At 38.0% G+C, this 23533-nt stretch overlaps 2 protein-coding genes across 3 annotated transcripts in view; one reads left to right on the forward strand and one right to left on the reverse strand.

Annotated features, from left to right (window-relative positions):
- The window catches only part of SLC5A12 (solute carrier family 5 member 12), a 40433-nt gene extending 38987 nt beyond the window's left edge, over window positions 1–1446 (forward strand). Inside the window, exon 15 of the mRNA XM_081063532.1 lies at window positions 536–1446. Coding sequence (XP_080919658.1) covers window positions 536–688 — 153 coding nt within the window. The 3' untranslated portion in view covers window positions 689–1446. The remainder of the gene's footprint in view (window positions 1–535) is intronic.
- An 11573-nt stretch (window positions 1447–13019) lies between these two features.
- Window positions 13020–23533, reverse strand: part of ANO3 (anoctamin 3) — a 233227-nt gene continuing 222713 nt past the window's right edge. For both annotated transcript variants that reach the window (XM_081063533.1, XM_081063534.1), the window contains 4 exons: window positions 22077–22224; window positions 18309–18389; window positions 18031–18136; window positions 13020–16190 (listed from right to left, as the gene is read on the reverse strand). In XM_081063533.1, the coding sequence (XP_080919659.1) occupies window positions 16008–16190; window positions 18031–18136; window positions 18309–18389; window positions 22077–22224 (518 nt within the window). In that variant the 3' untranslated portion in view covers window positions 13020–16007. The remainder of the gene's footprint in view (window positions 16191–18030; window positions 18137–18308; window positions 18390–22076; window positions 22225–23533) is intronic.

The raw sequence follows: 23533 nt of genomic DNA on the forward strand, positions 1-23533 counted from the left end.
ATGATTAAACTTGTTGATGCAGTCAGCTTGTGTTCTCAAGGCTGAGTTGAGAGTCAGGCAGAATACTTAGCATGTCACTGTTGGGCTCCTTTGCCAAAGATTATCATCAAGCAGCCTCCAGGGCATCTGTATGCAGGTACCCCTTTTATGGTCAAGAGGCTTTACTATTCACAGGAAAGAAGGGGCTGCCACCATCTGAGATTCCAATTGTCTCTCCTTGGGAGGAGACTTACTACTGTGTCATATTAGTATGTCACAGGTTTGCTGTAGTAAAGGAGAAATTTACATTTCTTCACACAAGACATATTGTAAATGCTCACTAAATTGTTCTTTCTGTTTTTATTATCATTAAAATAGTACCTACATAGATGGAAGCATCAAAGTTATCAGGAAATACCTTGGGTCAGAGTTATTTGTGTTGCTTTCATATTTATGCAGTATTTTTTCGAAGGGGTAGGCCAAGGAAGATTCCCTCAGTTTGATTTAAAATACATCAAGGCTATCTCACTAACATGTGTCTTTCCATTTTCCTCAGGAAAATCTTGAAAATAGCAGTACCTGGAAACAGGGGGCTGAATCTGTCTTACAGAATGGTCTCAGGAGAGAAAGCCTGGTCCATGTTCCAGGCTATGATCCCAAGGACAAGAGCTACAACAATCTGGCATTTGAGAAGATTACCCGTTTCTAAGGCAACACGTGAACGTGTGCGAGCATGTGTGTGCATGAGCACACACACACACACACACACACACACACATGCATAGATACATATAGTCCACATACTTCTTGCCTATTGGTTGGCAGACTTATGTAGTGGCCACTGCTAGAAGACAGGGATCTCTAATGTCTATTTATACTTATTTATAACTACCAATAAAATAACTGTTCCCCAGGATATTTCTTTGGAAAACCCAAACGTTCAGGTGAGAAAAAACAGTCAAGTCTTAAGTGCCTTGGCGACTTCCTTCTTGAATAAATTAGGATTGTATTTCATCATCGTACTAGGAATCAGTCTCTTTGTTTTGTGTTGTACTAAATTTCATTTTTTTAAAAAAAAAATCTAATAGCTTGGAGTTTACAGGCAGAAGGAAGAAGGGGGCACGCATGTGAAGTGCTTCTCTGTTACTGCTGATAAAACAAAGGAAGGACATTCACCCCAAGCCCCATAACTCCCATATTTGTACACACATTTCATATCCTCCATCCTACAGCTGCAGTTGGAAGACTTAGCTGCTATTATCACACACACCTTTAAGTCCTCGTCTTCATTCCTGCGAATACAGCTGTCCTGACCAAGCCTTAAAAATAATTTAGCTCAGCACAAGAGAGACTGGTATGTCTGATTATTGGGAGCAATTATAATAAATACTCTTTTCCCTTTGTACTCTCAGTGTGGTATTTCTTTTCCTTCTTATCACCTTGCAATGAAAAATGGACTCTGTGCTTAACAGGAAGTCTGAATGAAGTCTTTCTCTAGGGCTGGGTAAAGAGAAGAGGAATGCTCTGTACGAGGCTGTTAGGACAGAACTGTGGAAAAAAACCTTGCAAATATCTTACCAACCCACAGGAGATTTCAGTAGCCATAGGGACTTCTTGGGTGTAAAATACCTTGTCACCAGGATTTATACTCTGCTCCTTCAGCTCATATATGCAAGCTCAGTGTGTTCCATCAAGCTAAGGTGACAGAAGTAAAGATCTTAATAGTTGAAGTCTAGTAAATAATGCTTGCCTTCTCTCTTTCCACTCTCAAATAAGAAAGAATAGAGGGAAAGAGAATTGGCTGTGGTTTACAAGAGAGATGAGAAAAAATATACTGGAAAAAAGAGGGAAGAAGTAAAAAGAAATACGTTTGGGAAAATTTCTGAAAATGAGAAGGAACACAATTTCTAAATACATTTTTGAGATGCAGCAAGCTAATCAGATGCTGATTTAAGGATTTGTGAGTTGAGAGTTGCAATTATTTTCCCGATGACTTAGCAATTAGGACGTTCATAATTAGAATCTGGGCCAAATCTCATTAAGGCCTCTCTCTCTCCATATATACATGTATATTCCAAATCTCACACACACACACACACACACACACACACACACACACACACACACACGAGATTTGGAATATATTTCAAGATTTTTAACTTTCACTTGGAATTGTACAGAAACAAAATGTACCATACAGTCTTTCATGTTACACAAATTCTCTCACAAATTTTGCTCACAAATTATCCTACAGATATTTTAGTACCTTCTAGGTCAGTACTGGAAAGTACTAGATAAGTAGTGAAAAGTACTAGGTCAGTACTTTCCCAGAAAAAAGTTTAGGATCTTTTCTTTTTTAGTCACAAATTCTCTTACCTGGAATGTTGCCACAGCATAAAATGACTTACAAATGGAATATACTATTATTATATTATTATATATACCCTCCCACACTCTTCTAATTGAACAAACATACAAAAACCTTAGGCTTCAGGTGGAGAAAGATGGGAAGGCACAGGAGAGCCATCTTCCACAGTGTGTACAAACCAAGTTTGTCATATAGTGAAGTACAAGGGAGCTGCCGTGTTTCCCCAAAAATAAGACCTAGCTGGACAATCAGCTCCAATGCATGTTTTGGAGCAAAAATATATAAGACCCGGTCTTATTTTGCTATAATATAATAAATATATTAATATAATATATTAATATATACTATATATTAATATAATATATTACATCAATTAATAATTAATATATTATATTAATATATTAATTATTATATAATATATCAATATATTATATTGATATGATTAATATATTAATATATGTCATGCAGGGTGTCATGCAGGGTCTCAGCTCCCGTTCCCCGCGTAAGAATACAGGATATGGCGAGGCCAAAAAGGAGCACCAATGGAGCCATGGATGGGGGATTCATACCACTATATGCTCACTTGGCGGCTGGGCTGGAGACACAGGTGCCACACGATCTGCAATCTGCCATCTGCTTTCCTGCCAACCAACCAATTTGCTAGCTGCAATCTGCCCTGCTAACTGCAATCGCGCCTGCTAACTTAGCCATGGAAGTTATATTAGTGGCTAATGGCTAACTGGTTACAGCTGACGGCCATCTACTACCCCAGCCAGCACGTTTCCTAGTGAGGCCGAGAGCCTGGAAACTGCTCTCTGGGAGTCTGTCCCCACACTCCAGCCCCCAGGGTCTCCCCTCACAATCTATGTGATGAGCATCTCCGGCCAGGGGCCCTGGGCCATATTAGCCTACAGACACCTACGGGCACAAAGAAATAGTATTCTTAGGAATCAACAATGGCAAATCCCTTCTATCTGGGAGGATACATGCTAACTTTTTGTCCTGGGAAAGGAGGGTTGCTGCTACTGCACCTTTCCCTTTGTGGTACCAGATATTTATGGCAGTGCTTGGGGTCTCTTGCATAGTTTCAACATTTAACAAAACAGGGGACCCCATAATAGACCATAGAGATAGCATATAGGTTCCCCACAAAATCATCCCAGTATCGGGACCTCCGTATACCACAGTCACTTGCGGTGACCACTCGGCCACCACTCCTGGCGTCACTTGCAAATCATGGGTCAAACCCGCCCCTCATGGGACTATCAGGCCCAATCACTGACAGTGGGAGCTTTTGACCTGCCAGGGCCAAGTCCATTCTTGCCATTCCCCTGCTTTCAAGCATGTGGGTGCTGGCAGCGAAATGTTTCCATTTCTGCCGTAGCCTGGCTTTAACAGAATCTCACTTGTGGGAACCTGCAACTGAATGGGAGCGGCCGTTCGATGTAGTAGAGCTTCTACTGGTGGCCTCCCTTCAGTGGTCTCATTCAGGATTCTCAAAATGTCCCATAGATGCGAGGCCCACTCGTGCATTAGGGGAGGGTGTTTAGACACCCGGAGGCCTTGCTTCAAAAGGCCATTGTAGCGTTCAATCATGCCAGCTGCTTGTGGGTTATACGGAGCATGAAACAACCATTGCACATCCATCCTGGCAGACCAGCGCTGCACTCCTTGCCCTGTAAAATGAGTACTCCCGTCACTTTCAATGATTTGGGGGTGCCCATAGAGGGCGCACAGCCATATAAGAGTGACCACTGTATGCCGCTGATTCGCAGCCGGACACGGCCAAGCAAACATCAACCCCGCAGCAGTGTCCACTTCTGTGAACACATATATCGCATTGCAGGCCTTAGGCAGGGGTCCAATGTAATCCACTTGCCAGAGAGTGAGGGGCACCCTCCCTCGCTTAATCTGCTGTGTCTCCCAGGGGAGCGTCCGCCATTGGGGGTTGTCCTGGGCACAGACGGCACAGTCATAGCAGGCATCTGCTATCTCCTGCCATTTCAAAGGCAGACCCCAGTGTCTGCTCACCTGCCACATGGTTCGGCTTCCAGCGTGCTACAATTTCCTGTGCAGCCAATGGGCCACATCAGTGGCAGGGGCCTGTTCTAACCATCGGACCCGTGCTAGGGCATCTGCTTCATCGTTACCTGGGGACACTAAGGGGGAGTGACCTGTGACATGCATTAAGGTCACCTACTTTCTCTACCCTAGGTTCCAGAGGTCCTGCCACATGGCTTGAACTCACAGTGTAAGGTGTCCTACCAACCACTTTTGGTGTTTCCACGTAGGGAACCACAATATTAGGACCCGGAACACCGTCCAGCTGTCAGTACAAATAACTAGGGGCCAGGATGTGTGGCTGATTACCATCCACACAGCCCATAGCTCAGCCCACCGGCTACTCTGGCCCATCCCAGTATCAAACAAAATGGTGTCTGTTTTGGGTTGCATACCAATAGCTGTCCAAACGGCTGCAGTTTCCCGGCTAGAACCATTAGAGAAATAGTCATCTTTAAGTAGTGGGGGCGATCCTTCTCTGTAGGGTGAAGGCTCCAAGTCCTCCCCTCTAGGCAGAGCACATGGCTCAGCCTGGGTTACAAGCTCCACAGGCCCCAGGACATGTTGTAGCCCTGTGCTCAAAAGGCTTGAACTAAGGGTGCTATGTTGCTCCAAGTAGGCACCCCACTTGGCGAGGGTGGTGGTCTGTGTCGCTTCTGTTTTAGGTTTCTGTGTCCACGTACAGACCCACTCCTGGATGGGATAGGTTGTTTGAACCAACACCCGTGCCGTCCCTGTGATGGCTTCTGTGGCCACTAGGGCTGCATACACAGCAGCCAGCTATTTCTCTATTAGAGAGTAGCGGACTTCCATTCCTTTCCACAGTTGGGATCAAAATCCCACTGGCAACCAGAGACACTCCTGCCATTGCCAGAGGCCCAACCATACCACTGTTGGGTTACCTGAACATCAAGTTCAAACAGGTGACCGGGGTCTACTACTTGCAGAGCCTGTGCCTGCTGTACTGCCCATTTTGTGGAAACAAAGGCTTGCTCTATACCCTCTGTCCAATCCCATGAAGTCCCCTTTTTTATTATGTTATACAAGGGCATTGCCATTTGTGCTAAATGGGGTACAAACGCCCACCCATACCCCAGCAAACCCAAATACATTGCAGTTGGGAGACCTTGGGAGGCTGGGGAAATGCTTGTATTTTATCAATAATCATCTCAGGTATGATCTTTTTCTTACCCGACCACACAACACCCAAATACTTGACAGATAAGCCAGGGCCTTGGACCTTTCCCCGTTCACTGCCCAGCCACATGACTTCAGGTGGCAGAGAAGAGAGGGAGCTGCTTGCTCTAACTCTGAAAGAGAATCAGATGTTCGTAAAATATCAACAACATAGTGAAATATGGCCACAGTGGATGGGTGATCCCACTGTGCCAAATCCTGGGCTACGAGCCTGTGGCAGATAGTGGGGCTGTGCAAGTATCCTTGCTGCCCGTCCTAGGTAAAAGCAAACTGCTCTTGACACTCAGGTGCAATATCAATGGAGAAAAAGGCATTTGCCAAGTCCACTACATAGTGATACGTTCCCAGGCGGACAGTCAGAAGATTCATCAAATCGTGAATGGAAGGTACTGCAGCGTGCAAAGGTGGCGTCACCTTATTTTACTCCCTATAGTCCACAGTCATTCGCCAGGTCCCATCTGGCTTCTTGACAGGCCATACTGGGAAGTTAAAGGGACTGTGTGTTGGCCTCACAATATGTGCCTTCTCCAATTCCAATATTGTACGAACAATCTCCTCCTGCCTCCTGGCAGGGGGTACTGTTGCACTGTAACCACGCGCCAGGGCTGTGGCAACACTTGAGGAGGGTGGTAAGCATGCCTATGTGTCACTGCTCTCACCACCCAGATTCAGACACAGAACTCTCCAACCGACATCTGTAAACTGAGGCCATGTAGCACATCCTCTCCTAGAATATACTCTGGAACGGGGGAGACATACACCTTGTAGGTGCTGGGTGAAAGCCTTCCTAAATCCAGTGGTAGGGAAACAGCTTTTACAGTTATAGTCTTTTCCCCATAGCCATCAATGCAGATTTCTGGTCTGGGGAACAGTTCTGGGTTCCCATAAACAAGACTGCAGTTTGTGCCAGTGTCAACTAAGGCCAAAACCCCCTGCACATTAGAAAGGGACAAATGTTTGGCCAGTTCCACGTGGGCCTCTGGTCCCCGCTCACCCCCTCCGACAGACCGGGTACCTCGCCTCCTCCGGCAACCGCTCAGCTAGAACCTGCAGGGCCCTCTCCATTCTGGCTGGAGAACCATCCATGTCCTCCCGCCCCTCCTTGGAGGTCCTACTTCTGAGAACAGTGACTACCGGGAACCACACACTGTGTGGGGGCCACATGTCCTCCTGCCCAGAGTCAAACACCATTCCTACCTGGCCGGAATCCTGCTCACTGTGCCAGGTGTCTGAGTGGGTGGTGGCCTCGGTGCAAGATGTCCACAACCCTCGGAGCCTACAGCAGCAGCAGATTACCAAAAGAAAGGTGTTGCCCATCCCGACCAACAGGGTGGCGTGCCATCCAGAGGCTAGAGAGGCCCACCAATTTACCAAGGAGTCACGTTTCTCCCAGGCAGAACGCCCATCCCATTCCTGGCACAGCTCCTCACGGGCATCCCGAAGCTGAGCTTTCACACACACAAACTGCCCCCTCATCCTTTGGAAAGTTTTGGCCGGCACCATACCCTGCTTGCTGCACCATGTGTCATGCAGGGTGTCATGTAGGGTCTCTGGTCCCGCTCCCCGCATAAGAATGCAGGATATGGCGAGGCCAAAAAGGAACACCAACGGAGCCGTAGATAGGGGAGTCATACCACTATATTCTCGCTGGCGGCTGGGCTGGAGACATAGGAAGCAGGAGCCACACGATCCACAATCTGCTGTCCACTTCTCTGCCAACCGATCAACTTGCTAGCTGCAATCCACTCTGCTTCTCTGGCAACCAATTTGCTAGCCGCAATCTGCTGTGCTAACTGCAATCCGCGTTTACTGGCTTAGCCACGGCAGTTATATTAGTGGCTGATGGCTAACTGATTACAGCTGTTGGCCATCTGATCACAGCTGATGGCCATCTACTACCCAAGCCAGCACCTTTCTACGTGAGGCCAAGCCTGGAAACTGCTCTCTGGGATTCTGTCCCCACATATAATATAATACCAGGTCTCATATTAATTTTTGCTCCAAAAGAAGCATTAGAGCTGATTGTCCGGCTAGGTCTTATTTTTGGGGAAACTCGGTATGAAGTGCAGAGTCAATGGATTCGGCTAGTCAGAACACACCTCTCCTCCCTCACCCCTCCCCAGGAATGTCAGCTCAGAGTTGTGTCAAGGTTGCTGCTGCAGTGTAAGGTCTGTCTAGTGTCAAGTTCAATCAAAGCCAAGGAAATGAGTTCAACTTGTGGCTATTTTACCACAGAATGACCAGGGATATTCTCAATAAATGGGACTTTACATGGTGATTTCCTAAGAAGGCCTAACGTGTGCCAAACTTGATGCCAATCTCTGTCTTTTAAACACAATCACGAATATGGTAAAAATGATATGGAATGACCTCAACCCCTCTTTCACTCATACCAAATGAATCCATTTTGACAATTGACATTCTCTTTGTCATCACTTAGAGAAAGAGGTGCAGCTTATTGACTGAAGTGAGGGATTAGAGTTAAACAGCTTTGGTTCAGACTTCAGTTCTGACATATATTATCATGGTAAGCTTGGGCAAGGTTTTTAAGGCTTTAGTTTATTCACAAATTAAAAAGAGCAAAAATTGTCCCTACTAAATAGGGTTGTTGTGAGGATTTACAGAGGCAAATCATATATTGTAGCTAGCACGGTGACTGGCCCGCATGGAACATTCAATGCTTGTTAGTATATGAAGAAAGGAAGAAAATGGTACCCATTACAGTATTCATTTAAGTTAAATTGATTCACTTTTTCTCTTTAGGATTTTTAAGATACTGGCTTAGTATATGCATTACTGAAGTTGTTTGAGAATTAGAAATAATAAGATAAACATAAGATACAAATGAAAAGTCATGCCATAAATGTCCAAACAGCAGCCTTTTTAATGCCAAGTTTAAATAAAATATGATATTTCAGGAGAGTCCTAAATTCTTGAAAAGAGAAAACAAAAACAAAAACTACTGTTATAAAGATAGGCACGTTTATTACTGAAAAATGCAATATTCATATCTATGATTTGTTAATTACATTTGTAAATGTAAACCTTGATAAGTAGACAGCATGATTCCAGTTTATGACTCAGCACACAGTTTAAAGCCACTGCGATTCTCTAAAGGGTAATGGAGGGAGGGCTTTTCCTTTTATTTAATTCAAATAATATTTCTTGAATATAAATTGCATTATTTTGCAATTGTATAGGGTTAGACTATTTCATTCTAAAGAAAAAAAGAAATAAAGCACAGACCAGGGGGACTTATAAGCAGTATTTCAAAGAGATTATTGAAATAGTTTTTTGGTATTACAATCTTAAACAAACAGTATTACAAAGATCAGACTGATAAATAGAAAAAAAAATAGAGGAATCTCCCTTTAATTGTTCTTAGAAATCAATTGTTTTAAAATATTACAGAAATTTTAGCTCTCCTACGTATATATATTTGTATATTTAAAAATCTCATGTGTTCAATCTCAATATTACAAGGTAGTTAGGTTCACTATAGAGTTAAACTCTTTTTGTCAGCATTAATAACCATGAAGTATAATCTATTTTAAAACAACTAAATTTGTAATTGATATTACCAATAATATATGTTAAAATGATACACATTTTCAATTAATCAATGGTAACTCATAATTGATAGTACATCACCTAGTGGGTTTTTATTTGTAACTCTTGGAAAGAGTTAATGTTACTGTTTCCTTCTCCATTCCAATCTCCTGACCAAATCAATCTAGATTTGCAAACACCTGTGTGAATAACAAACACAAGACCATTTTTCTAATGTTGTACTTTTTGTGTTTGAAATATCAGCTATCTTCAGAAGACAGAGTTAAGCTTATACAAATTTGGCTACTTAATCACAACATTACCCTTACCTGGGATGTCTGTATATCACTGGTTCTCTTATTAGACTCATGACAAATCAGAAAAATAATCCTACTTTATGACAGAAAATGTTAGTTGATAATATTTCTGTATATCAATAGGAAATTTAAGATATTTTTATATTTCCAAAATTTTATGCAGCTTTTTCATAGAGCCCTGGAATACTAGAATGAGTATAGCTATATAATTAAGATATATAATTATTTTAGTTATTTCTTTTAAAAGTATGTTCCTATTGAAGTGCATTCAAATGATCAATGTGAATATTTTCTATAGGGTTAGGAGTAGAATGCAAAACAGTGAGCTACCCGAAAATAATTTATATAAACTTAACATACTAAGGTAGGTCTACCAAGTGACCAAGTAAACATATGTCAAAATGAGGTTTGATATATTATATGATTTCTTTTTCAGTGTTTTGTATAGTGCCTGTAATATACGGGCTATCAAGGGTTTAGGACAAGCATGTGCGCACACACGAATATACATAGAAATTACCATCAAAAAGGTTTTAAGACTTAGTATGTTACTATAAATCAAGAAAAGCAAGATATAATCATGATATCTTTTATGGACCTTGACCTTTTTGTCCTCAGGAATTTCCAGAAACAGCAATTCATCTGTTTTTTTTTTTTTAATATTAAAGCAAAGGTATACACAGATGTTCAAAACATCCAGTTAGTTCCCAATTACAGAATCTGCTTTCACATTTTAAAAAGCTAAGAATTTCATGCAGTATAATGATTTAATGTCCTAATGTAGCTGCCATGTAAGAAAAACATGAATAATTTTTACATTGCTTATTTGTTACAGTATAATATAGTCAGAAGTGTAGAGAACTGAGCAATCAGGCAATGGTATTGATTTGGAATCAACATTATAAATGTTTATATACCTTTATTGTTTATTATTTTTAAGAATGCTGACCTGAAGTCAACAGCTTAAAAACTGACTCAGCGTATTTCAACAGATCAAAGCTTCCTTAAATCGGCTTTCAAATTTCTTATGAGAGTTTGGAAGGAATGTTTAATGATGAACAATAATAAATATTCATATCTACATATCTATATCAATACAGAAAAAAATATTTATAATCTTCTGGCTAAAATATGGTTGCAACATAATTTCTCTTGTTGAGAAAAAAAGGGTTTCAGAGTGAAGAAATCCACTCTGTTTCTTCTGGCCTTCCCCATATCCACTCATTAATTACAGGACACTAATAGATCTTTTCTACTTGAAAAGTACAATATAGAGGCCAATAGCCACATATTCCCCGAAGGAAAAAATAGCCTGTGTTTTTTAAGGGCATTTGCATCTTTAACACTGAAAACTGACACATTTATTCTTTAGTTGGAGTTTTCACTGCAATCTAAGCTTACTAGATTTATCGTTTTAAATTCTTAAAATAGATAAGGAAAGAAAGAAGAACAAAGAAAAAGAAAAACCTTCATTTCTTTTGCATGTTAAAAGATGAACTAAACTGCAGTTGTTTTTTAGTCAGGAATAAGACAGGGTGTGTGCACAGCAGATACTGCAATAAGATCTGCAAATTGGACGCTTTTGCTTTGTTAAGAAAGACCCTCCCATCTCCAAAGTATCTCCACCATCCCCAAACCATTCCTTCTGCAATTCTCTTTGCCATCACATTGTTTTGACCATTCAATCCCTCTCTTTCCACTCAGGAAAAAAAAATCATCAAAAAAAGTACACTGGATCAAAATCAGTGGGAAAAGTCTGCTCATACTACTTGTTAGGAAAGAGACTAAATTTGGCCTAAAGTGTTCACTTGGTAGTGAGTGGTATGGAAACTGACAAAATAGTTATGAAGGTTTTTGAGGCAGCTTGAGGATAGACATCTACATGACAATTATTTCTGCGAGGAATATCTACATAGATTTCATTAAGTTTTGTTTTTCAACTAATAATTTAGGAAATTTTTGCTCCTTGGAAACTAAAGAGCAGAGACGCTGTTTTCCCACACAGAGAATAAAAATTGCAATAGAAATAAATATTCTGAAAAAGTCAATATCGGTACATGCCTGAAAACCTTACCTGCTTCTTTCTTAGGAAACATACAGAGCAGCATCCACATAGTTAACTATCTAGTGTACTCTAGACTCCCACTTTGGCCCAGCTGTGCATAAAACAAGAGGCTTTCTATGGGGAGAATTGTGCTGGGCCCCACATAAAGCAGTAGGATTAAACATCTAGTCTTCTTCTCCCTCAGATAGACTTTGATGGCACAAGAACTGGATCTGGTCCCAAATGTGAGTTTGTTCTTTACCTGTCTGCTTTCATTTCACTTTCCTAAAACAGATGCCTTAACGTGGATGTGGCTAGGATGCAGTGGCTATAACTGTGTGCTCTAGAAAGAAAACCATCAAATGTGGTCATGGGGGTGGTATTTCAGATGAACCCAGATGGCAAGTTCAATTGAAGGTAACTTATCACCATTACAAATACATAAATACCAGCTATCAGGAACCCAGCTTAGTCAATGATTCAAGAAGCTAGAACCCAATCAATCTTCTTGGACTATGTAGTGTTGGCACATTTCATTTGGAATAGAAGTGCCCGTAGAAAATTCTCACCTTTCCATCAGAAGTTGGGTTTTTCAGGCCTTTCCAAAAGGTTCTTTTCTGACTTACTGAGAATACCAGGAAAAAGATATTAACTAATTCCCTGGATATAACCTATGACTATTACCAAAGCCTGTTATAATACTGTGATCTGAGAGAAAATGGAATGGAAATACCTGATGACCATAGTAGGACTGAGTTGGGCATATCTCAGAGGGAGTAACTGTCCACTGGTTTTTACACACACAAAAAGTATGCATTCTCTCTTCTCTCTCTCTCTCTCTCTCTCTCTCTCTCTCTCTCTCTTTCTCTCTCTCTCTCTCTCTCATACACACACACACACACACACACACACATCACACACTGGGCCTATTTCTACCCTGCCCCCCAATTGACAGACAAATCAATTCAGCCATATCAGTTCAGTAACTCATCAGGTAACTTGGATTTTGAATTTTGACCATCAAATGGAGAAAAAAATGGTTCAGTGTGGTCGTCTCTTGTTGACTGTTGGCTACAGTGAGTCTACATGTCCTCTTTCCTTGGCATGAACTGTGTCTACGCTAAAATTCCTGTCCTAAGGAGATTTTGATGATGATTAGTAGAGACAGCTTAAGTGTGAAAAAAAAAATGCTTCTGTGCAATAGAAGCATTATTACCCTCATAAGAACGAAGCAATCTTCTTCTCCCATCCATTTCCAGCACAAAGCAGTATTAGGATCAATACGATACCACATCTGCACTTCCATGTGCAAATGCTTTGATGATGACAATTAGTTTATCAGAGGACAAACATCAAAACTTAAAGAGTAGGGGAAGGGCTTGTAAGAATAGGAAACTAGGGCCTTGTAGAGCTGAAGAACGAGCAGCCCCTCTCCCCATACACACTCAACATATCCCAACTTAATATTAAAAAATCAAGTAGCATTAAAGTTAACATGCACATTATAGGAAAAAAATATTACATGATAATTTATTGAGTGAAAAAGGTTTCTTTTCATTCCATTCTGCAATAGATTGTGCTAAGAGTTGTTCTGGAAGAATGTGCAGCATTTGAAAGTTGTACCTCATGCAGTCACTCAGCAGCATTTCATCAAAACATGCATGCACAGATTCAGACAATTACAAACTATTTCTGTTACAATCTCAAGCAATTTCCCACACACAACACTGTGAAAGCACTTCAGTTTTGAACAACTTGTCAAGGTTGACTACATGCATACATATATTAATTTGCTTGAAAAGACAACAATTTAGAATATGAAAATATATAAGCAGCATTCATGTAGTACAGAATTCCTGAGAATAGTATGTGCTATATAAATCTTTGAGAAATAATTTGCATTCATATGAAAACGGTGGTATAAAACATTTCTCTCAACTAAAGCAGTGTGAGCTAAAACTAACATATTCCTAAGGGCTGTCAGTATTTTTGCTGTCAATGATGATGAAGGCATAGCTAGATTCTACTACATTGCTTCACAAGAGGAAAACTTTTTCATTGTTTCTCCAATTTTCCATCAGTTTCAGAAAACATCAGAGAAGGCATTGTCTAAATCAATGTCTTATAATTTGTTCCTAAAAATATCTTTCTCTTTTGATATTTTTTCTCTCTAGGCAATCAATATGATTTTAAACCTTGATGGTGGTTATATAAAAATAACTCAGCAAGACAAGAATTCTCAAAGGTACGGTTATCATTATTCTTTGCTCTACCATAAGACAAATGTCTTTGCCTTGTGTTCTTAATTCGGAAAAGACATAAATGTCAGGTTCATTTATGTCTTCAACAGACATAGACAGTATTAATTCTCAGGCATGTGTATACATTTAACTGACAAAGGAGAGGAAATGCAGATGCTATAAAAATGAAGGAGTTTAAAACTTCTTTGTAGAGTTAGGGGGATTCGTTGCTATGAATAACTAGGTGGCAGCTATAGATACTGTATCTGATTGGAAGAGCCCCACGTGGCAAGGGCATCTGAGGGACGTTTAGAGTCTGTGGTCCTCCCTCTTGCTCAAAATCAGAAGGCAAGTAGGGAAGGAAATATTTTTGACAAAAACAAACCAACCAACAACTATAACCTATCAGCTTTTCCCGAGAAGGAAAGAAGGAAAATTAAAAAAAAAAAATAGTGTTAGAATTATAAAAACAGCTTTCTAGTCAGAGAAACTATAATTTTCCTGTGAGGGGAGCCCTAGCATATATATTAGGTTGGTGTAAAAGTAATTGCAGTTTTTGCAATTATTTTTAACCTTTTAAACCGCAATTACTTTTGCATCAACCTAATACAAAGTAGCTTTAGTTCCTTTGTGTTTAATCAGGTCTTCATAGATTTTGGAAATAATTGTGCTTCGTTTAATTGGACAAAAAATAATTGGAAAAATAGTAATCATAATAATCACATATATGTATGACTATGTTGCGTGTGTGTTATTCCTCACCCCATTCCCAGAGCAGGAAAATTGAGAGTAGCTTAGCTTTACAAGGAAAAGTGTATTGATTCTTACTGCACATTTCTTTAATTCAACTCTTCTCTTTCTTCCCATCCTGCCCACCTAGCTTATGCCTTCACCAGACTTTCTGTAGTTGAATGTCCCATGCTTCCACCTCATCCGTGAAGAGTCATAGCCACAGATACAGAGTTGATACTGAAATAGCAACCTCACAACAAAGCAAAGTGATTTCTTTCACAATTATTTTGCCTTTGTTTCTAGAGAGTTTTCAAACATAAATCAAATCAATCTATCAAGGACATAATAGAAAACTCCCTTCAGTGATGAAAACAAAGTATAGCTCAAAAACATGTGTGTCGTTTTTACAAATAATATAAATTAAATCCATGCATTGTGTTCCTTAGCTCATGAGCAAGAGTGCACATTATTGGAAAAGCACAAGAGCTGCAAAGCATCCAGCTCCTGTTTTCCTGAATAAACAAGTCACATTGGCTTAACTGTGTAATTAGTCTCAGAGCTGCATAAATTGTAACTTGCATTACATACAGTCAAGGTGCAAAGGTACAAGGGAAACCAACATATTTACAGCATTTCAAATTATTCTGTGAGAGTCGATGTAATAAATCAGCAAGGGAAAAATTAAATATACTATAAAACAGCCTTCCACAGTAAAATCAGAATTAGTAGTGTTCTAAAGGATACGAGAATAAACACCTATATTTTATAAGTATGTGGGTCTATTGGCATTTAGTAATAAAAGAAAAAATCCAGTGTAACTGGTTCTGCCAGTGATACAACAGATTTGAATGTAACCGATGTAATGGAATGTTATTTCAATGAATGGTATTCTTTTTGGAATCTCAGATTTTTGGTTTGACGGCTAAAGGTGATGTGCAATTCTTCAACAGCATAGTGAGTGTGGAGCAGCATAAATACACTGTGGCACAGTCTCAGCAAGAAACGAGGGAAGTTTCTATAAATCTGTAAGCTGAGGACATGAAGTCCTGGCAGCAAAGGCAACAATCAATGGAAGTCATTTCTTACAAGTATCTCGACTCAACCTAAGGTTTCAAAGTCAGACTACAAGGACAGTGAAGGCTGCGTGATACTTTAAGTCCTGCCTGGCTCATGGACATTTACATGGAAATACGTTTCTAGAAACCTCACCATCACCCTTCCTATTACCCTGCAGCTGATGGAAGTTGAAGGTCTCCAAACACACAACTCCCTGAGGCTGGTTCTGAGAATTAGATCCTGGCTTCTTGCAATGTCAACCTAACCATTTTTTAATGTCATAAATTGTCTTTTTCCCCCTAGAAGCCTGGATATTCCAAATCCCAGAAATGGGTGTGATGCATTTCCAAGTAGAATACTATACATGTGATTTGCCAGGTATGCTTTCGTCCTCGATCTCACCTAGACTTTGCAGTTGCTGTCATTGTCACTAATGGTCTGCCCTCCTGGGCAACACGGGTCAGCTAAGGCCATTCATGGTGAACAGGATGACCACTTTTTCTCCGCTGTTGCTGCAAATGCTCAAGTTCAGCCTCATACATCATTTCTTGGACTAAGTACTTCTCCCGTCGTATTCGGTCATATAGATTCTTTGGTACATCTGGAATCAGGTATGCAATGAATGACTTGATCCCAAAAACAAGGTGCTGCAAATTTAAGAAGGGAAAGTACACTTTTCAAAGATTCTGAAATGCTAATCATAAATAAAACAGAACAATCATGAACAGTGTTGCATTTGCCTTACAATCAAGAATTAGAACTCAGTATGTATCATCTAGAATATTAATATTTTCTAAAATTATACAGGGAATACTACTATTGCCTTATATCACATAACTATTAGGAGAAAACAATTGTTTCTTCTTTCATGGACACATGTTGATATCACCTTATAAACACTGAATTAATCTTAAATTCACATCTATAAAATCCTTATATAGTATGCCATACTATTATGACATGCATTGTTACACAGAGATGAGAAAGATTACATCCATTGAAAACCCAAGTCCGATAGATGGTAACACACAGCCAACCAACCAGATAGAATATGGAGGGATTAGATTCAAGCTCCAGCACATCTATTTTTCAGAACGTCTACTCTACTAAGTTCTACGTATATCAACTGCTTTAACATTCTTATGCCTATTACATAATTCTTCCACGATAAAAATAGACTGACAAATATGTATCTAAAAAAGCAGGAACAAAAATCAAAAGGTAGTAATATGCCTGTCGTTACAAGTACAGATGCTGAATGACACTGCCTATGTCTGAACCCTACTGGTGTAACCTTATGTAAATCACCTGCAACCTTACGCAAATCATTTGTGTAACCTCATGCAAATCACCTCCATTCTTTGTGTCTCAGCTCTAAAATAGTGATAATAATAGTATCTCTTAAAGGCTGATATGAGGATTAAATGAATAAATTATATGAAGGGTTTAAAGGAGTACCTGGTACAGGATAAGTACTACTTAAATATTACTTACTATTATTATAACTGTACCCTTTTTCTTTTCCCATAAAGAAGAATAGATCTTTCAATTTCTCAGAACAGAAAAAAAAAGAAAAAAATCTGAGCCTGATAGAGTTAGGATGATCTATGAAAAAAAAAACCATTTACATAAAGGAGTTGTGACAATAGTCTCTCTATATAGAAAGGAATAATTCGAGACTTTTAACTGAACTTGCAATATGTGTCCCAGGAAACTGCACTGCACAGTGTATCACAGTAAAGCAGGTCACATTTTCCCACAGAAAAGCAGATCAGGAGTTTCTTTCCTGGCTATTTTTTTCCTCTCTGTAATTTTGGCTACAGGAAACAGATGCATTCAAAGTTTTTCCACAGACGTTAGGGGTACTTTAGAGAACAGATACTCAATATATTCCAGTGCAAGCCCTTCATCTTGTATTAAGTTGGTTTTATGCTAAGCAAGGCAATGATTCTGTAAATTGATTCTCCAAAATTTCTTACAGGACTATAATCCAATATTATCACATGACTCTGAGCATCCAAATCTATGCATTTTTTATAAAAGCATTCTCAGGTTTCACTGATTGAATTATACAATGTCTGTTATACAAATACACATGTGATCAACTGTAATTTGAGTTCATTGTTCAGAACATAAATTTCTCTATTCTGATGAATATAGATATGGACTCTTAAAGGATGATGAAAATCATCCTTTCCTTTTCCAATTTGGTTACTAAGAGGCTCAAAACTAAGTTTACAATTCAAATGTGAGTAGCTTCTTTTATCTTAGTTTTCTGGTACAAATACCCAATAAACATACCTTCTTACATTATTCAACTCGTACTTTTTTGCACTTGTTATAGTCATTTCATTATATCTGAGCCTTTTACTGGGACATATTGAAGTCCTCTTTTGAAAGTCAGTGAGGAACTGATTTCAAAGGGGCAACTACTGTATCAGTTGGGAAAGCATTTACCTACAGTAATTTTATCAGTCTGTGACTAACCTCAAACACAATAATGAAGGCCAACCGAGCAGCGAGGATATGCCAGTATTGTAAGGTGAACTCATAGGGTCTGGAACTCCAAGGGGGACCTCTGTAGTCTCGGTATCTAAAATCCACAAAAACAAAAACACAAAATCGAAAAACAGAAACCAAAGTGTGGAGGCCCCAAATTTTCTTGATTTCCCCAAACCCCAAAATGACAGTTTAAGGATTCTCATTAACATGCATAGGGGAGAGAAGGCAAGAAGAAAAGATAACTACAGTTTATAAGTCAGTACCTGCAATAACCAGACTTTCCCATACCAAGCTCACTCAGGTCAAAGAAGGAGAGGCTATTGTTGACATATCCCTTTAAACAACTGGGAGAAAAGAAAAGTATCATGTGATTCATAAATTCATAAATTTTTAGTTCAATTTCTACATAACAAATGACAGGATTTAATAAGTACCATTATTCCTTTCATTTTAATTATAAACTAGCATCCCAGCTGATTATAGTCCCTAACTCCCGTTACAGCTGTAATTGTAACAGATGAAACAGACTCACGTCCGCCATTCCCCCCAATAGTTTCAATCTTACCCTTGCACTCAGCTTACGTTTATTAAGGGTTTACTATGTATTAGGCATTGTGATAATTATTTCCTATGGATTAAAAATCTCCACATACATGTTTTATAAATATGCATATATACCATTTGGTTAATTATAATTAAGCAGCAAATCGATAAACATGCTACTTTGTGATTAATTTATTAATTTATTCAATACAGACTTACTGAGAATCTTAATTTGTTAGAAGAATTCTAGATGCTTGGTATTCAACAGTGAACAAAACAGGCAAATAATCTCTACCTTGGTGATTAGATGTTTAATTGTGGTGAGGGTTGATTTTAAAAATAACCTTAGGATATATGTTTTTTAATTTCCATCAGATGGATTAAAGAGCTAAGGTTTACAGAGACTAAATTACTTTCTCTAAGCCCTACAATTCTCAAAATTTTTGGTCTCAGGTACCTTTTACATTTTTAAACATCATTGGGGATCTCAAAGAGCTTTTTTCATAAGGGTATATCTACTGATATTTAACACATTAGAAATTAAAAGTGAGAAATTTAGAAACTATTATCTAATAATTCATTTAAAATAACTATCAAATCTGTTATATATTAATATAAATGACACATTTTAAAGAAAAGAAGCTACATTTTACAAAAGAAAATTGTAGTGAGAAGGATGACATTATTTTACATGTCTGCAAATCCCTTTAATGTCTGTCTTAATAGAAGGCAGCTAGATTCTCATATCTGCTTCTGCATTTAATCTGTTGCAATATGTTGTTTTGGTTGAAGAGTTAAATGGAGACTCTGGCCTCACAAAGCTAAGTAGTTGGAAAAACGAGGACTATTTTAATAGCATTTCAGATTACTGTTGACATTTTTCTTTGGTATTACATGAAAGCTCTTAATAAGGCAATTTCTTAAAGTTTAATTGCAATGTGGAATGTAAGTGTATCAATAAAATTTTCATATGGATTTTACATTAAAATCCATAGGTCTATCTTGAACTTTTAATTCATTTTTTATCCATACATGATTTTGTAACATCAAATATGAGTCATTTTAAAAATATTTGTTCTTTGAATTATGCAGATCTTCCAAATATTGATATATTTTACTATACACTATGAAAAATCACAAACATTAATATCACCATTAATTTTTATTAGGAAAAATACTCTATAAGCTCTTGGAATTTTTTAAGCTCACAGTGGTAGATAAATGTTATTCAAAATTCTAATTTTTCACTTCAAAGCTTGAAATTTAGTAATGACAAACATACGGTAAATTATTTTATTTAAAACGACAAGCTAGTTTTGTGCATTTTATAAAAGAGTGTCTGCTAAATACTCAAGTCTGAATAATCATACTTTGTCAATCATCATTTTATGTTAAAGAAAGTTTGTTGAGTTTGCAACTCCAGCAATCATACAAGTAGTTTATATATACTTTGCATTTTGTCAAATAGAATATTGAAAAGACATTTATTCCAGGGTAGAGATTTGATAAAATTAATAGTTATTACTGTTTCATCAAGGACATTCTGAAATCTATTGCTGGCACTTTTATAACAGTGACTATATAGGGGTGAGAAATACAATCATGACTAATACTCTTTGGTGCCACTGTCTTGAGTTATGCAAAGCCACCAGAACATTTTATCCCCATTGCTTTTGCACCATCAGTGCAAATGTTAATATGGTAGAAAAAGGAAATTCTGTCTTAGTATTATTATTAAAATAGTATCGACTTTACGAACCCTGAATGAGACTTGCAGACCACACATTGAGAACAAATGCCTAGGATAAACAATTGTTAGAACCTGGACTCCAATGCACATCTATTTCATTCTAAATCATGAAATCTCTATTATAGGACTGTACTGGCTTTACTTCCTTCTTCGTCCAACCCAGACCTAATAATTTATCATTTCAGTTGTTCTCTTGCCAATACCCTCCTCTTTATTGTCTTCTTATCCTTTTGTCACCTTGATCTGAAAATTTCAAATCTATGAATCTATTCCCATTTAGCTGCTAAGCATACCTGGAAAAAATTAAATACCAGGGTGACCTTATGTATCTGTGGTTTCAACTTCACATATACCCTCCACATCTCTTCTTGAAATTATTCTACATCCCTAGTCACTCAACATGGAGAAAGGGTCAGGTGGAATCTACCTGACAGGCAGGTCCTGAAAGTAAACAGAGTAGATACTCATTTTCTTCTGCCACTAGGTGGCAGTAAAGACACCAGCAAATAATGTTTTTAAGGAAGAGGGCTAACAAACATGTCTACATGTTTTAAATCCTTAAAATCTGCTTCTAGATCATTTTGAGTTAAAAAAACAAAGGGATTTATTTCTGTTTTTCACTATTAATACTAAAACTAATTTATATTTACATAGTATTCTGCAGTACATTTCTTACTCATAGGCCCAGATTGATGATGTGCCTTTTAGTGAAAGACAAAGTTAGAACTTGAACATGGGGTGTTTGACTTCAAGTTAAAATCATTTGACAAGACTCTAAAGTATAAAATAAAATCTCCTGCCTTTATAACTTCTCTTTGAAAAATTGAAATGTTTCTGTTCAGAAAGGCATTTTAGTGTTCTCAGAAAACATCAGTTCATCAGCAGAACTAAGGATTGATTTCATCCTAAACCGGAGCTCAACGGGTAGGGGCACATGTCCTGCATCTAGATAAGACACATGCTCAAAACTACTCCTGAAGGAAAAAGGAGAAGCAGCTTCTCCTATCGTTTTATCTCCTATCACAACTTCCAAGCCTAAGCTTCCATCTCCAGCTAAAACTCTAATTTCTCTTTGTTCCCCAAGCCCAGTACTCTCTTGCATTCATCCTGAATACCTGCATCCCATAAGGAGAAATCTGAAAAATCCATAGCCCCTAAATCAGTAATTCTAAACTGGGTGATTTTGTCCGCCAGGGGACATTTGGCAATGTCTGGAGACATTTTTGGTTGTCACAACTTGGGGAGCAGGAAGGTTGTTATTAATATCTACTGGGTTGGGGCCAAGACTGCTGCTAAACATCCTATAATGCACAGGACAGCCAGCTGGAAATTCCTTTTGAAAATCGCTAGTCATATAGCTGAAAGTTCCTTCATATTCTGTATGTTTCCTTCAGCGATTTGATTAACCTCAATTTCCCCATCTACATAGTCAGAAGTTTGCACTGGATAATTTCTGAGGTCTCTTCCATTTCTAAATTTGACTTCTAAATACATTATAACATTTGTTAACATTTTGATGTCAGTAATTCATTTACAAGTGAAAACATAGACTCTAAAATTATTTGTGTAAAACACCACTGCCCTTTTTATCATGTTTGATTTCATCCAATAAGCACAGTATAAAAGCAATGATCAGAAACATTGCCCTTAATAGTCACAGAACAAAACTTCCCAGTAAGTTCCTATTTCAATTACAAACATAAAATATATCAGGAAAATGTGTGAATTTTAACCTTACTTTTCACCATATTCAAAACGACTTGCACAGGGGCCATATTTGTATTCATAGACAAAACGTGGGATGTAATCAGAAGTAATAGCAATTACAAATGCATTGGTGATCACAGCCAATATACCAATTCCTTCAAGAATTCCATACCAGATACCTAGTAAGAGAGGGATTAAAAATAGTGATTAAAAAAATAAAATAAAATCCTCAATCAATCTTATACTGGAAAGAATGTTTAACTTATGTTAGAACCATAGCTTTGTCCATTATTTAATTACTTGGTATAGTATCTCACTATAGATAAAACGGCTATTGAATCCTTTTCTACAGAGAGAAGGCAGACCCCTATTTAGAAAGATTTGAAAATTAAAATATCATTAGAAATTGGTTCATGTCTATAATAATGAGACATGACACAGTTGCTTAAAAGCCTAATTAGAATTTGCTGAAATAATAAAAACAAAAACCTTCAGGTTCTACAACTTTGGACAATTCTGAGATATCTGTATTCACCATGGATTTTGCCCTTCCTTATCTTTGTCAAGTACCTTTTTAAAGTAAAAATATAAGAAAGTAATACTAGTATGTTGTCAAGACCTGCAAATCACTAGCTGACATTTTCTACTTCTTAAGAGGCCAATCTGACATCATAGAGACATAAAAAAAGCTTTTAAAATTGCATATATTATCAATATACTATTTTGATTACAGTCAAAACTGCGTTTCAAATAGGATTAACAAAGCTTTAAAACTACTGATATAAAAAAAACGTCCTGGAAGAAAATGCTCAAAGTGCTAAAAATGACTGGATAGCATGGCAACTTTCTCCCTGACCCCAATAACCCTCTACAACACACACACACACACACACACACACACACACACACACACACACACACACACACCTTTTTGCTTTTCAAAATCTTTATAGTGTAGCTACATTGAGTTGTAAATAAAAAAATAATAAAAATAAAAATGATGTTAACATTTTCCTAGTTGAGGAGACCATAGACCAAAAAGATCAGAATTTATTTAAAAAAACAACAGTATTTTCATATATCAAAATTTAATATTTATTTTTACAAAAGTAATGACTTTCAGTCAAAAGAAAACAACAACCAGGGGGAAAATACTTGCTTCACGAAAACAAAAACAAAGGGTTATTATATCTAATATATGAAAATGTCCTAAAATTTTAATAAGGCAAACCTCATAAGAGAAAAATGGGCAAAGAATCCAAATGAACAATTTGGCAAGAAAATGCAACTAATCAACAAACACATTAAAACATTTTTAATCACTAGGATTCAGAGAAATGTCTTTCAAAAAATAAGATTTTTTTTTTTAAATGTATCAGATTGTTGAAGAGTTGAGTCTTATACTATCCAATGCTATTTAGGGATTGAGAAAACAGAAACTTTTTTACATAGTTGTTTGAATTATGACTTGTTACAACATTTGTGGAC

The sequence above is a fragment of the Rhinolophus hipposideros genome (genome assembly GCF_964194185.1).
Source record: "Rhinolophus hipposideros genome assembly, chromosome: 10".
NCBI lineage: Eukaryota > Metazoa > Chordata > Mammalia > Chiroptera > Rhinolophidae > Rhinolophus > Rhinolophus hipposideros.